The sequence below is a fragment of the Castanea sativa genome, chromosome 2, assembly GCF_040712315.1.
Source record: "Castanea sativa cultivar Marrone di Chiusa Pesio chromosome 2, ASM4071231v1".
Classification (NCBI taxonomy): domain Eukaryota; kingdom Viridiplantae; phylum Streptophyta; class Magnoliopsida; order Fagales; family Fagaceae; genus Castanea; species Castanea sativa.
Window position 1 is genome coordinate 17,775,680 of NC_134014.1, and position 16,798 is coordinate 17,792,477.

The 16,798-nt window shown below is 35.0% G+C and overlaps 1 protein-coding gene across 3 annotated transcripts in view; it reads right to left on the reverse strand.

Annotated features, from left to right (window-relative positions):
- LOC142624368 (actin-related protein 9) overlaps positions 1 to 13,264 on the reverse strand; it is a 23,831-nt gene extending 10,567 nt beyond the window's left edge. The window contains exons 1-12 of one of the 3 annotated variants that reach the window (XM_075797926.1): positions 13,129 to 13,264; positions 12,952 to 13,024; positions 12,763 to 12,872; positions 12,620 to 12,679; positions 12,441 to 12,506; positions 11,451 to 11,553; positions 9,692 to 9,900; positions 8,113 to 8,233; positions 6,815 to 6,879; positions 2,847 to 2,936; positions 1,831 to 1,881; positions 767 to 898 (exon numbers count right to left, since the gene is read on the reverse strand). In XM_075797926.1, the coding sequence (XP_075654041.1) occupies positions 767 to 898; positions 1,831 to 1,881; positions 2,847 to 2,936; positions 6,815 to 6,879; positions 8,113 to 8,233; positions 9,692 to 9,900; positions 11,451 to 11,553; positions 12,441 to 12,506; positions 12,620 to 12,679; positions 12,763 to 12,872; positions 12,952 to 13,024; positions 13,129 to 13,131 (1,083 nt within the window). In that variant the 5' untranslated portion in view covers positions 13,132 to 13,264. The remainder of the gene's footprint in view (positions 1 to 766; positions 899 to 1,830; positions 1,882 to 2,846; positions 2,937 to 6,814; positions 6,880 to 8,112; positions 8,234 to 9,691; positions 9,901 to 11,450; positions 11,554 to 12,440; positions 12,507 to 12,619; positions 12,680 to 12,762; positions 12,873 to 12,951; positions 13,025 to 13,128) is intronic. The other 2 variants (XM_075797928.1, XM_075797927.1) reach the window with 2 other exon arrangements.
- Positions 13,265 to 16,798: the final 3,534 nt, after the last annotated feature.

The following is a 16,798-nucleotide window of genomic DNA, read 5'->3' on the forward strand; positions in this document are numbered from 1 at the left end:
AAAGAAAATAAGTTTGAGATCCGGTAATGGCCTCAGAATCCTCAAAGTTTGATAAGTAATGAATTTTACATATAACTCTGATTCAGGGCATTTAAGTAGTTGTTCTACAGTTGTAGCTGGACACAAAACCAGTAGCTAAGTCTGCAGCCACTCTAGTCCTATCGCAACTAATTAGTTAGTTAGTTAAAGGATTGTTTAAGCATAGGCCAAAAGGATTTAGACACTTGTCAATCATCTAGAAGGCTGCCAATGCCAAACAACTAGAAATTTTTGAAAAGTTATAACATGATACGACGGGTACGACATTGGTATGACATGGATAGGACTTCAGTATGATATGGGTAGGGCACCCCAAATGAAGTGTCTGTTGCTTCCTAGCCTTTCGTTTTCTGTTCCCACTTTCCCCCCTTCTTGCACCTTAAATTCTTGATATATTACCTTAAATATTAATTTTTAATGAAAATTTAGGCCAAATGAGGCAGGGACCAACATGGCCTAGATAAAAAATGCAAACTGGAAACAAACTAAAGAAATTAAAGATTATTGACAAGCTAGTGTACAAGAACAGGCCTAGGAAAAATATTGATAGTAACTATAAAATTCACTCATATGCAGTTTGCCAAAACACCGACTCTTAAGAAAAATATTTAAAAATAAAAATAAAAAATCTAGGTTTCTTTCGGAGAAGAAATCAACCATTCTTGTTAATCAAGAGAAAGGAAGATAATTAAAAATCAGCTAACCCAAAGAAAGATAGAGAATTCACTTTAATTTCACAATATGTCTCTTTCAGTCGGTTAAGCATCAACAGATCTATTGGCTTTGTCAAAATGTCAGTACGGATTTGTGGCCATGTCTGATGATGCCTCTGAGTCCAGAGAAGGCATCTTGATATATCCTGAAAATATAAACAGATCATTATCAAAACCAACTCTATAAATCACCTATGTGTGGAGCAGACTGGGCTATCACAGAACAAGTACAAGAGAGTGCAACGGAAGTATTCCAGAAACCTTAGAAGAAAGAGAAGGTCAAATAAAAATTTAAAAAAGAGATATTGATTTCATGGAACTTCAAGAAAAGGGGGGGAAAACGAATTAATAAGATGAGAGAAAACTGACTGGGATAATTAAAGAACTTAGAGGTGTGACAAGCAGGAAATAAAAAGAAAGAAAGTTAACTAGGAAGATTAGGTTATTTGTAAGATAACGTATCAATGCAGCAGCAAAGCATGATACCATTCGAGATGCATAGCACTTAAATACTTGGTGCCATGCGCCTTTGAGAAGAAAGATTTAACGCATACAGGATATAAAAGAAAGAAAACTGTCTAGGATTATTGGGCCCATGCAAAAGCAAAGAAATGCAGTGACAAGATGATAAAAGTTTAAGGCACCTGGAAAACAAGAAATCAGTCAGAAAGGTCACAAGTTGAGACATCTTGACCTCAGAAGCTAATTAATAAGAGAGAGAGAGAGAGAGAGAGAGAATAAAAAATTGGTGGCATACACTGTTGACATAGATAATTAGATGAGGTTTAGTTGAGTATAGTAGGTGTGACATGATTATAGAATTCGATTTAAAATGAAAAAAATATATATAGAGAGAGAGAGAGAGAGGATGAAATGACAAAATTTGGTGTCTACATTCCAAAAAATACAACTTCAAGGACGAACAATTTCCTCATATACTTCACTAATAAAGATGAAGAAAGCATAAAAAAATATCTTTTCCAATAGTAACAACTAAAGAACCAATTATCAAGGGTGTACGATTTCCTTGTAAATTTATAGCTAATTCATAAGTAATGAGTTGAAAGATGAACCAAACCTCACCACCAAAAGGTAATGTCTTTTCTGTAGTAGGTAGTGCCACTCCATCCTGAAAACCAAAAGTCACAATAAGCTGATAACTATAGGCAGGAAACCCACTTTCCAAAATGTAGGCTTCATCGTGCTATGACCAAGTACCAAAAGATTTTAGGGGGCAGGGAGGGAGGAGGAAAGACATTCTACTAACAATAATACCATGGTTTGTGGGGTTTTGATGGAGGCGCCAATAGCATACCACTAGCAGTAGTTTTGTTGACAGTTATTCTAGAGCGGTGGCTCCTGCACACTAGCTGGGTACAGTGTACTAGAGTTTCTCCCTATATTTAAATTTTATTACTTATATATATATTCTGGAGTGGCAACATGCTCTCAACATGGTTTTGATCTGTAGTTAAGCTAACAGAGCAATCCTTATGAGTTGTGATGGAAGCGTTGAAGGTAGCAGCTGTGGCATATGCCATACATGGTGGCAGTACCAGCAGTGGCAGCAGTAGTTTGTTAGCAATGGTAATAATAGTGGGAAAAAATTTATTTCCAAACCAGTTTGGAAGAAAATAAAAATTCCTCCAACTCACTACATGGTGAACTCATTACGTTGCGATCGATAAACTATCCAAGTGTATTTTTAGTCACTCGGCCTATTTAATAAGTCATGTGACTTATTTAAATAATATAGGTCGATGGTATTATGAGTTGTCACGTAATGGGTTGTAAAAAAAAATTTCAAACTAGTTTGAAGGGAAACTTAGTCTATAATAGTGCAATATGTGGGGAAAACTGTAAGCTTTTGCGAAGAAGGAAAATATTTTCGCTAAATGTACCATCTTCATAATAGAATAAAAAATATCAAAATCAAAATAAATAAATCATCACATATTTGATTTCACACATTTTTTACATATGCAAGCTGGATAACAAAACAAGAAGTTTTTAACATATTTGATTTCAGACGAGCGGGAGGGTCAGAATGTCAAGCAAAAAATAAAACGAAGGTTTCGCACATATTTCAATTACCTCAACACAAATGACTGATGTCACCTGAGCACCTATGTTTACAACACATGCTGTTGATAACCCATTCCCAAAAACTGCAGCTAGACCTTCCTGCATCACCCAATTCAGAATAAATCATCATCTACTAGGGAATTCCCAGATGAATCATTGATTACAGCCAAAACATTTTTATTATACATGTGGAATGCATTCAAGAAATATTAACAACGACATTGAGAATGTTATTGAGGAAAATTATTGTTAATGAGAAGAGAAAATATGAAAAGGAGGAGCTATTTTTCTATATGGCCCTCGCCCCATCCATTCCACATATATTGGAGAAGCATTTACTAAATATAACAAAAAATATCCTGATATTGACAGCTAGAAGGGACACCTCACCATTAGTATCATCTAGAATTGTCTAGAATAGAGACACTTCACCAGTGGAATTATTCTAGAAGGATGCAATCATAGCATTCTTCCTCTTTCTAAGTTCTAACACTCCCCCTCAAGGTAGAGCATATTTGTCATATAAACCCAGCTTGGAACATATAGACTTAATAGACTCCTACTTAATGACTTTATAAAGATAGCAGCAAGTTGGTCTTTTCAATTTTTTTTTTTAATAATTCGATAATAGGGAAAAGAGGGATTTGAACCTAGGACGTCTCAATTGCTAGGAAGCACGGGTGCAGGTTCGGGTTTGGGTGCAGTTGCGGTACAGCGACTCGGCAATTTTTAAAAAAGTAAGGTGCGGGTGCCACGGGATACATTTATTAATAAATTATTAAATATATTTTAATTTATATTTTCTATATATTGCTAAGCATATTTTTTCATATAATGGTAAACATATACCAATTTAAGAGCAATAGTAGATAAAAAAAAAACCTTTGGGATCAATTTAATAATTATAACAAATATTTAGGGGGGTAAATTTAGCAAAATATTATTATTTTTTAATGATAAGTAATTATTTAAATTGATACAATTACTAAATTATTTGGCTATTATTAAGCTAAATGATATAAATTGGTGAATTTAATATGGTGTTTAAAAAAATCATAATAAAGATATTCAAATTTAAGGGTATTCTAATAAATAGGATATTTATAAACAAGGAAGCTTCCAAGAAGCTCCATTGCGAAGTCCCACCACTACCCATGTGCATTGCTTTATTAATATCACATTCGAAGGCTCTATTTGAAAGTCTACTCATCTGATATTTCCACGCCTTCTTCTTTTCTTTTCTTTTTTCTTCTTCTTTCCTCACAAATCATTTGGTAGCAGATCTTTCTTCTTCTCCTTCCTCATTTTTTCTCACAAATCTTTTGGTAGCAGATCTTTCTTCTTCCTCTTCTTATTTGGACAGAATCGTACCGAATTGGGGCTGTTTCGGCCAGTTTCTTGGCTAGCTTTGGGGGATTTTGGCAGATTTTGGCCAGTTTTGGCCTGAATTGGCACCAAATTGGACCAAATCAGCGCGAATTGGTGCCAAATCGGACCAAATCAGTGCGAATCGGCGACGATAAAAGAAAAGAAAAGAAAAGAAGTGGCGAATTGGTGCGTTGAGTGTGAATCGGTGTGTCGAAACGAGTCTAGTCCGGGTGTGGCGGCCCTGGAGCCGCACCCGTGCTTCCTAGACTATAAGGCTCTTCACAAATTGTGTAACTATTTCTCCACTTAGTATCTTGTCTTATGCAAAATAGAAGTCAACTTTAATGTGCTTTGTCCTTTCATGGAACAAAAAATTGGAAACAATACATATAACGTCATGGGTATCACAAGATAGTGGGATAGGACTTAGGAGTAGGTGCTGAGAAGCCTAACTTCTGACGAAAGTGTTGTAACCAAATTAGCTACTAGTGGTTAGCTTCTACACTTGATCAGGAAACTATATTTTGCTTCTAATTTGTCCATGTCACGAGATTTCCTCCCAGGTAAGTGCAATACCTTGTGGTGGACCTTCTATCAGAAGGTGATCCTACCAGTCTGAATCAGTTAAGCCTCTACCCCGAAATGACCATTATTTCTAAACAATATGCCTCGTCCTAGAGCTCTCTTTACGTATTCAATTGGTCAAGTAGCATCATCCCAATGTAAGAGTTTTGGGGCTTCTAAGAGCTATCTCACCACACTAATTTCATATGAGATGTTTGGCCTTGTGATAGAGAGATAACTATGTATATGTTGGAGTTGGCTCATATTTGATCCTGGGCCACTAGTCAAACGGTCGGTATGGTATAGTGGTATTTTGGGAATTCATACTAGGTAGGGTCATGCTATAAAAACATTGTTGTAACCCTAATTTCTCATATTGTGGATTATTAGCCACTCGCTCCTGTGGACATAGGCACACTATCAAACCATGTAAAATCTCTATGTTGATTTCACTCTCTTATTTAATCTTGCATAAACTGATTTTTCACAACCCACAAAAGGCAACAAACGCAAAGCGCTTGGTGTTATTATCCAGAAAGAGTAGAGCGCTGAAGTCAAGAATAAATCCCATGGAGAGATGATTACACAAGATCTGTGACTAGCCCAAACTCAGGCTTTAAACCACTAAGACATCGAACAACCTCTCATGATGCTGCTTCTCCATACACAAAATGGCAGACGTGAGTGATCAATACAAGTACCTCTCTTTGACTACATCCATGACCTGTGAGTAACAGTCCAACTCTGAAATTCTCAAATCCAGAATAGATATGCTGCAGAAACTCTGAAATAGCCTTTGCAGATCAAATGAACATTAAAGTGATCCAAATGCTCGATTTTATACTAGATAGTGTGAGAGACATAATTAGATTAACTTCCTAAAACTGAGTTTACCAGAGTCCAGACAAGCAAACAGAATAGTGTTATCTAAGATATCCTCATCCAAGATAGAGAATAAGTAGCACCAAGAACCAAACAAATAGTGTATCCAGACTGAGCTATCCTTGTCTAAGACAGGAAACAATCAAGATCAAGGCCCACACAAGAGTCTTCCCTGCCAACTCTGACAACACTGGTGAGTGGTGACACTTAGAAACCTCCTAAGACCACTATGCCAACATCGGCATAGGTCATTGACAACCGAAAAACATTCAAACACACAACCCCTCACACCGGAAACCACCATGATAGTGTCAGAACTGACTAAAACCACCTAAAATCTCATAAATCCACCAAAGATTCCCACAAACAACATCGACACATCAACCAAAAATATTTAAATATTAAAAAATAAAAAATAAAAAAGCCATCCTGAGTGTCAAGAAGCTGCCAACACAACAGCCATGGACATTGTTCTGCTGTTGCACTACCAGAATTCAATTGCAATGATGATGATGAAGACAGAAGTTAACTCCAGTGTCTTCAGACAGCTCCCAACATCATTCAAATCAACAAATTGTTCAACCCAATACAACCAAAACCAACAGACAGCGCAATACGAGAATAAAAATTAAAAAAATAAGAGCGAGAGAGAGAGAGAGAGAGGATAAAAAAAGGAAGGGGAAAAACAAAGGGTAGGCATGGGAATGAACTAGAGGCAAGGAAACAATTCAAATTCCTTGTTCTGATACCATGTTAATGAGAAGAGAAAATGTGAAAAGAAGGAGCTATTTTTCCATATAGACCTCACCCAATCCATTCCAAATATAGGAGAAGCATTTACAAAGTATAACAGAGAATATTCTCTTAGTAATAGTTGATAAGGACGCCTCACAAATGGTATCTTCTAGAAGAGTCTATAATAGAAATAACTCACCAATGGACTCTTTCTAGAAGGACAAAATCATATCATTCTTCCTCTTTCTAAGAGACAACAATAAATTACTACTTACACATCTCCAGTTTGACAAGATTAGTACAAACTATAAAGAAATATATACTTCAAGAAAAAAACTAGGGAATATAAGACATAATTTGAACCCAGCATGAACAGAAAATTTAGAAGTCAGCATTTGAAAATTTTACTAAATAATTAAACATCTCACCTGGTGTACCACTGCTGAGCTGAAGCGCAGGTCTCGCAAAACTAAAGTTAACATTTCCTTTATCTCTGCATGTGACAAACAGACAACAAATAGGAAATTAAAATAGTTACCCAATTTTTCTCTCCAAAAAGATAGAAATAAGTAAAGATGGAAAAAAAGAAGTACAGATGTGCAAGTAAAAGATCCTTATTTCTTAGACCACAAGAAATCTATAAAATGCAGTTTTTACCAGAGTCCATTCATTATCTTTCCTATAATGGCATGTCAAGCAGTGACATGAACTACACTTTGCAAAATAAAAAATTAAAAAAAAAAAAAAAACCCAATATTATATCAGTATGGCTTCATCCAGTAACATCAAAGGCAGTTAGCCACAAAAACTGTTAGCTAGTATGCAGCAGCAGCCACCAGCACAACTTGAAGATATTAATTATTTTAGTGGATGGGTAAATAGGTGGAGTAGTTCAACCTAAGATGGGGACTAGATCCCAAACTTATGGTACAAGTTTAACAGACTTAAACCAGGTAGCAGAGCTTGTGCTTTGAAATCAAGAAAGTCAACATATAAAAAATAACATCATTCTGAATTCCCACTACAATATAACAAGATGCATGCTAAGACCACTGCAGAGTGCAGACTGACAACCACAATGAGATAAAGTTTCAGGGATGCTTAAAATTGAAAAGCTTAACCTAAATTTTTCTTTTTTTTTTTTTTCTTAAAACCAAATAAAAATGCCATCAAATACCCACAATTTTTAAATTTCAAGAATATTAAGTGTGCTAGTACAAAGAGTATCCAGCATAAAAAGGATAAGCTTTTTTAAGAAGCATGAGTATGGTGTCTTAGTTCTAGATCTGGTAAGCATATTTTAATCTACAAAGGGATTATCTTTAAGTTCTAGCGGGGAAAAAATCTACACACAACTGACACTCCAAGATTTCAAAATTAATTGTCTATAATGTACTTGACATGCAGACCTCCTTGATACATATAGGGTTAGGCATCTAAGATGAATATGATAGTTGTTAAGGAATTCCTATAAATGAGGAATATGATCCAGAAACAATTTAAGAACACACTTCTAAACAATTATACACATTAAGAGAGGAGGACAGCAATTCAAGTTACTGAAAATTTCAAAATGATTCAGGTCACAGAGACAGCGAATCACAGACAGAAACTTCTATACAACTCGCAGAGAATTTTACAGCATAGCAAAAGATAGCAAAGATTAAGGAGATTTTTACAACTGTATATATCATAATGTATAAAGTACTATTTGAGATAAAAATACCACGATTATCAAATGTGTCTGGCAAAACAAGAATAGCAGAGTACATGTTTCTTTGATTGAGAGGAATATGCAATTTCTCTATCAAAATCCAGTCCCAAATAGCATGCAGATCCTCAAATACCTGAAAATATGCAAAATATGAGGCACAGTAGTTTGTGAAAAGCTGAAAACAGTCTTGTTTTGTGCTTTCTTTAAAAAATGAAACGTAAAAATTTCAAAGAGGAAGATTGGTATCAATATTTCCATATTTATCGGCCACAGAATTTGCAAGATCAAGGTGAATGATAACACCACAAAACTTTGAGTTGTGTTTCCTGGAACAAAGATGATGATATACCGTACAGGAGCATGTATGCAATAGCTCACTTACCATGGAAGAAGGTATGATTGGGATAGGCTTATATAGCTTAAAGAAGTTCCTTTATTTCAATGGGAGCTGGAAAATTTTTGTTCTTCTTTTGAGCTTCTTTATTCCTCTATGCCGAGGGGTGAGGGGGATGATAACCTAACTTGGAAGTTGACTCAAATCGGTGTGTTTGATGTGCACTCTTACTATAATTTGTTGTCTAGTCCTCTCACTAATGTTTTCCTTGGAAGTGCATTTGGTATGCAAAGGTGCCTAAACGGGTGTCTTTCTTTTTATGGACAACAGTTAGGGGTGGGATAATCACCATTGATAATTTAGCTAAGAGAGGTTAGTCCCTGGTTAATAGGTGTTTCTTGTGTCATGATGGGGTATCTGTGGATCATCTTCTACTCCACTGTAAGTTTTCTCATGCTTTATGGAGTGAAGTTTTTGAGGAGTTTGGGATCTAGTGGGTAATGCTGAAAATGGTTAGCTCTCTTCATTTTGCTTGGATGAATTGGTTTGGAAAGCACTTGTCAACTACATAGAATATGGTCCTGGCATGTTTAATGTGGTTAGTTTGACAGGAATGTAATACGCGTACCTTTGAAGACAATGAGAGACCCTTAGACCTCTCAAAATCTCTCCTCTTTGGTACTTTGTTTCAGTGGGCTTGTATTTGGGGTTTTACACAATGTATTTCAATTTTTGAATTCTTAAAATCTGTTAGCTTTAGTTCTTGAACTATATGCGTTTTTTTCTTGTTCAGAGTGTTCACCATTGTGAACATGATGTTCAGTTCTTTCAATAAAAGTCTTATTACCTATAAAAATAAAAATAAAAGAACATGAAATCAGGTTTCAAGTGTACAAATGGTTTCTTATCCATCCATTTTTTTCCCTTCCTCTTGCAATTTGTGACCATTACCCTAATATATCCCATCAAAATAAAATTCCAAATAATAAGAAGAAGAAGAAGAAGAAGAAGAAGAAATAGTAAATATTTAATCAGGCACTAAATTTCAGGATCTGGACCATAACATAGATTGGGGAAGTTGCAACTGCATGTCCTATGTTTCTATCAAACTGGGGCAGCACGCAAGACATTGAATCTTAAGAAGAATATGTGCATTTCCTCCTGGTGAAGAGAAAACTTGCATTTGATGTATATGATGACTATGGGAATTTATTTATATTTGATGCACGAGGAAGCTAATAAACATAGAAACTATACCTGCTGCATGGGATAGTGTTGTGAAATATTCAAATGACCCCTGCGAATAGGCCGTCGTAAGCAATATGGTTCTGTAGGTGATATTTTAAGTGCTTCCTCACCAAAAATGAATTGTCTGAATTTAGGTTTGCTAGAAGTAAGCTCCTTAGAACTGCTACCTTCATGCTGGTCCAAAGACTCATTAGCCACACCTTCATTTATCGAACTTCCTGAATAACCGATTTGCATATATAAAGATATAAAAACTAAGATCAAACTGAAATAGCATTTGGTAGGAACTAAGATCAAACTGATTTGCCGTATTAAGATCAATCAAAGGATGAGTCACATTGCATAGAGAACTGCGCATGTACCATAAACACACTTACTGGTATATATTGATGCCTTGAGTTTCAAATAAAGTTAGAATATACCGATATAAGATTACAGAAACCTTAAAGACCAGCATGCTTATTTTGACAAAAGCTATATAATACCGGCAAAAGCTTTATCTCAAAAAGTCTAATCATTGGCTTCTATCCAATTTTGAATCCTATCTTTCTGTGTATCTCCACTTAACCATACATTCTCATTTCAGTTACAGACATTTTATGGATATATGGATATTTTGCTTCTTAACAACCCAAAAGTTGGTACATTGCCTGACAACAACCAAAAGGAAAAATAAATTTAAAAACCATTGCAGTGGTAGAAGAGGAAAATTATGACCTAGAAAACCAGCAATGCAGCAATAAAGAACAAGAGTTTGTTAAATGAGACTGCTCGTGTTGTTCACTGCTGAGTGGACTGTGTTTTGGATTGCAGAAACAACTTAAAACAGGCTCTATGAAGAGATTAGGATAATCAGTATAAGTTATGCTTGCAGACCTTCCCCCAGACCACCAGTGTGTGGGAATGGAGTAATACATTGGCCAGTTGACCTGAGAGATTATTCACAAAACATGGGGAACTGAAAACTAACATGGTTCAATTCTTTTCCCTAATCCCTCCCAGTTTAAGCAAGCAGCATTGACTTGCTCACTTATATCAAGATGGATCAAAGACCAAAGCATGCCAAGCAATACACGCAGGAATCATTATGACTGCAACTAATTGATGAAAAACAAGAAAAAGCTAAGGATGTTCTATTAAAGCACCAAGGTCACTTAGTCCTGGATGAAACTTGCATGTGGAAAAAACCCTATTTATATGCAACAAGGCTTAATAACTTGGGAAGTGCTATTACAAACAGTGCTTCTACTTTTCTTTGGGAATGCCTTCAATGAACTTGAAAGGGCACTATTTCAATTACTGTCATAATTTTTTTGGAGACACCATTCTAGTAGTAATGATTCTATAATTCTTTTTAGAAGCACCAACTTGGATGGCACTTTTAGTTCTTCATCACTTTCTTAGGACCTCACTGGCTTTAAATACACCACTTGAAGTGCTTTTATAATTGGTTCAAAAGCATTATCTCAAGCAATGCTTCTATAACTCTATGGAAGGTTTTATCTGTTTTTCTTTGGGTAAATAAATAAATATATATATAATATTAAAAGGAAATAAGTATAGTACATGATGCTCCCCAAGTACACGGGCAGTGTACTAAGGAAAGCCAGATAAACTAGCCAAAGAGTACACAAATCTAAGAAATCCAAAAGGGAAGAAAAAGAAAGAACACTCTTTTGTCCACCTCAAATAAGATGCTCGGAAATATTTGCACGCGAAGTCAGTAACAAATGACAAAACAGAAAAAACGTTATAAACTTTCTGTTACCTAATGGCAAAGATGAATTTGGTTCCTTCTCATATACATCAGTCCAAGTAAATGCTGTTTCCTTCTTGCTATTATGTGGATTATACCCATCAACACGTCCCATCTGTACAACAGTTTAATCAATTTCATTATTCTTATAACTTACTGACTAATGAGCAAACTGTTCTACATGCCCTGTACAGTTCTCCAATTGGGGAAAACAAAAAGTTAACAACTAACATTTCTAGCAGTTTTATACATTTGTATATGGTCTGCACAGTTCTACAAGAATCTTTTCCTATATGGGCTGTTTGGATTAAGGGGGGAGGGAGGGGGAGCAAGGGGGAGTAGAGTAGAGTTGGCCGGAAATTCAGGCGAATTTCCGGCCAACTCTACTCTACTCCCCCTCAATCCAAATGGACCATTATTATTTTAAAGGAAACTAAACTTTTGAGATTGAACGAGACCAGGGGACATCAGTTAGAGGAAGTAAGAACAGAGAAACCAAGAGAGTAACACCGCAGTTAGGAAGGGAATTTGATGGAAATTTTAAGATTAACCGAAAAGTGAATGAAATTTGTATTCTGCCCCTAATAATGAATTTCTATTTAAGCATTAGAAAAGGAAAAATGAAAAAAAAAAAAAAAAAAAAAAATTTGATTGTGGACTAAGGGCTGCTCTGTAGACAATAGAAGAAAATGACTTTGGATAGAAAATAACACTATAGAAATAGTCAAAAGAACATGTCAATTAAGTGATAGAGTATGTGTTTGGATGGGATAGAATAAAAGAAAATAATACATGCGACCAACCCTAACTAGTTGATTGAGAATCCATAGTTTTCCCCAAAATTTTGGGACTAAGGCTTGTTGTTGTTGTTGTTGTTGTTGTTGTTTATAGGAAACGTAACAAAACACCATAAACGATACAAAAAACAGGTCATGTTAATCAAATCACCATAACTACATCAAATTTCATCTAAGAATCATTTGTACCAATCCTTACGAATACCTTGCGAGGGAAAGAATTGTTGGCAACCTCTTCATCCAAAAAAGGTATCTTCAACAACGACGCGATCTTTTCAAAAACAAAGAAAAATTAAACAAACAAAATTACAATCCAAATAATGAACAATGGTACCTAAACTGTGAAGATAAAGTTGATAACAATGTGCATAGAGTGAGACTCACAATATCATATGCCTTCTCACGCTCCATGTGCTGAGCAGTAGTAATCTGAGAATTGAGCATCTGAAAAAAGCCCAAACCAAATCCAAGAATCAACAAGAAGAAAATCATAAATTAAAAAACTTTGAAAATGTAAGTGAAAAAACCTGGTCTTGAACATTTTTCTTGGGGACTTGGCTGGTATAGCGTGCAATGCAGTGAGGAATATTAAAGGGCATGTCGTGTGTAGCGAGGCCTATTCTGATATTTGCAGAACCTGAAAGGTGTTTTTGCAATTTGAGATTGTAAAAACTAGAACAGTAGCGTAGTGGGAGGGTTAGGGTTAGAGTAGTAACCAGGGTTGATGACGACTAGATTGGGGCCTCGCTCGGCGGTGAGTTGTGAAGGTACTACGGTCTTTAGGTAATCCTGACAGAATCAAAATAATAAATAATCACATAGTTTTTAGAATTCCGAGTGGCAGTGCAAGTGAAAGCAAAAGACTAGGAGGTTTGAGAGTTGAGAGTTGTTACCATGGTGAAGGAAAGAGAAGGAGTGAGTTGCTTGCCCTGCTGCACCAACTACTCCGATTTCAAATCGCCCGCTGCCCGTTGCTTTGCCCCTCTTGTTGTTCCACTGCGTTTTCGGTTTTTGTTTTTTCGGCAAAATTTAATGAGCTAAAATTTAAATTTCTGGTTTTTTTTGGATCCGCGTTTCCCACACGACGTTTGCGTTTTTTTTTTTTTTTTTTAAAAAAAAGACCGGCGCCTGTGCACTGTTTATGGGACATGATCAGTACACCAATGCATATAAACAGAAAAAAAAAAAGAATGGATAATATTTTTTCATAAATTAAAAAATTATTTTGTTACAGTATTTTCAGTTTTCAGTAATAAATTTTATCCAAACGAACCCTAAGTATAAGAGATAACCAGACACGTCTAATATGATACTCACTCCACAAATAAAAGTGTTTGTGGGGATATGGGAGGCAAGGCCAGACTCAAGGGGTTGAAGAGTTTTTCTGGAAATCTGGATGTTTGGTATATGCACTTAAAAACTGAAAACGTGTTTTAAAACATGTGTGAAAATACGTGTGGGACAAAAAATATATAAAAATACGTGTAATGTTGTTTAAAAACTGAAATCATGTGTTTGAATGAGCGTACCGCATGAGGCCCTAAGTTTTAAGTATTGAAATTTTAAATTTTATTTTTATATGAGTTCTTATTCACATTTTGCACCGAAAAGCATATATTCTTTTCTTTTTTTTGAGAAACACACGCACATATATAGGAGGAAGGGAGATGAGATAAGAGAATACACTAAAAATCACATATTTTAATTGATCTATGTGTCAAATGAACAATGGACCATGTAATTAACTAACGTAAAAAAAAAAAAAAAAAAACTAACCTAGAAATCTTTAAAACAATTAAGATTAATATAATAATATGAAGAAAAAAGACTTGACTTTTTTTTCTATTCAATATTGACTTCTCTCTTCAACCCTTGTTTTCTTAAACAATTGGTACTCATATAATACCCTACCAAAATAAGTACTAGACAAAATTTAGTTACAAAATTAATTGTAGCCTAAAATTTCAATCTTATTTAATAAAGTAAACATTACTGCATATTTTAAAAATCTAATTGTTGAATTGCATGTTCTTTATGTCTTTAATACACATGTCAAATTTAGGGTCAATTGGATATTATTTACTATATGATCTATAAACTTATATTTTATGCATAATTTTAAACTATAAAAACTTGTAATTTAAACAATTTATTGATTATATAGCTATTGGTCTTTAATTTTATAAAAAATTTGCAAGCATAGAATATATAAGAATAAAATGTAATCCAATGGTGCATTTGTTAAAATTCACCTCTAATAAAAAGATATTAAGTAAAGTTATAGTCTAAGACTACAATCAATTTTGTAACTAAATTTTATCCATAAGTTTTTCTTTTTTTGCTAAATAAATAATTTCCTTGACCATCCAGTGTTTGTCACCCCCAATTTCCCATCTTTCACTTGCTTCAATTTCAATCTTTTTAATAAACTTCTAAATCTTCTTTAAAAGCTAAGGATAATCTCTGAGTTGGGGTTGTTATGCAGTCGTTGTCATTTACAAGACAAGATTTACAAAATGGGGGCTACTTGCTTTCAAATCTAATCCAATTGAGGCTTAGAATGATTGATTTCAAATCTAGTCCAATTGAGGCTTAGAAGGATTGATTTTTAGCGTTGGTAGGTTTTGAAGGGGGTTTTTTTTAAATGTTCTTGGATTTCAATTCAAATGGGTTTTGCTTTGGAGTTTGATTGGGATTGGACTTTGATGGTATTGTTTTGGATTTTGTTCCCTTCATTTTCTTTGCAACCCACTGTTCGAGGGCCTTTTTCGATTGCTCGGCCACATGTTATCCACTAGATTAGTGACATTGCTAGGCTCGGGTTCTTTTTGGGGAGTTACGTCCTGGAACTCAACATTGGGCCATGTGGTCCAATGGCTACCGGTGTACCTTTTAAGCATACCAAACCATTAAAGCCAAAATTTAAGAATCACGATAATGGTTAAATAAATATGTAATATGTGCTTGATATAATAGGTTTGATTAGTAGTTGTAATATAGTTGAAATAAAGTAGTATTTATTTAGAAGTAAAGTAGTCATGTACTCAATGATATAAACTTAAAGATATAGAAGCAAAGTCACTTATCTTCATATGGTTTGTAGCCCAGCTGTGTAGCATCAGTGAGCTGATAAGATTCCAGCAGAATGCCAACGGTAGAGGCTAGTTAAGCTTGCTCCTCTTATCATGCATTTAAATGAGTTTAAGCCTTAGTTAATAATTGTAATAATAGTTGGAATAAAGTAATATTTATTTAAATGTGAAGTAATCATGTACTCAATAACGTAAATTTAAAGATAAGGAAGCAAAATCACTTATCTTTGTATGGTTTGTAGCCCAACTGTACAGCTTCTGTGAGTTAATGATATCCCAGCAGAGTGACCCCAGCGGTAGAGAGGCAGTTTGCCATGATAACTCCAAGATTAAGGGGGAAAATGGGTATAACTGGAGAGAGAGAGAGAGAGAGAGAGAGAGTATGTCTAGCTGTGTGTAGGGGTTGGATAAGCTTGCCCCTCTTATCATGCACTTAAATGAGTTTTTTCCTTGATAATGCTCTTTTAGTTGTTGTGAAGTTATGAATAGTGTTGTCTTCCATAATAAGAGTTTTTTTATGGAGTACTTATATCTTCTAAGAGAAGAGCTTTATGTAAGATGGATTTATGCCTTTCATGAGAAGGGCTTTGATATGAGATTTTAGTGCCTTCTAGGAGAAGGGTTTTAGTATTAAAAGTTTATGCCTTCTATGAGAAGGGCTTTTATAAGAGAGATATAAAAGAATATCAATATGTGTTTATGAGTAGCAGAATAGTAGAATTTCAGAGTGAGAGAGTATGAGAGTGAAGTTTAGAAGAGTGTAGTGTATTATATATAATGGTATAGTAAATGTGTATGAGATTAGGTAAGAGAAGTGGAGAAAGAGATGTTTTGTGGGATGTAGCATTTGTAACATGTATGATATGTGGAAGTATGAGAGATATGGTGGTTAGAGATAGTAAGAATATGAGATTATAATCATTGGAAAAGTTGGAGAGATTGCTTTCCAAGAGGAAAGATTTTGTAAGAGGAGAGTATGAAGATGTGTTTAAGTGTTTGGAGATTGGAGCAGTAAGATATGTGTATTTTCTGAATATAGAGAATGAGAGAATGAGTATATGAGGGGTAATAGTGCTGCAATATATTTAGCAATGTTGCTAAAATTTACTACTGGGCTTTTCTGCTAGTATATACTGCTGAGATTTTTTGTTAGAGGGTGGATGAGGGTTTATGAAGGCATTTTAGGAGTTAAGGGCTGAAGAGTTTTGTTCTTGATTTGGAAACTAAAATCTCAGAACCTCAATAAGAGCTTAGGGAGAGAGCATAGAGAGGTTTGTGAAAGAGTTGTTCTTCTTCCTTTTTTTTTTATCCCCCCTTGATGAAGGGTCCTATTTAACAAAGTTTAAGGGGGGTATTTTAGCAAAGAATCTCAGCCAAAATCTGTCTCAAATAGCAATGAATCTTTAGAAAATTCATCTTAAGATTTGGGCAAAAATGGTAGGTTTAGCTTTAAGGTATTCTTGCTGTTTTT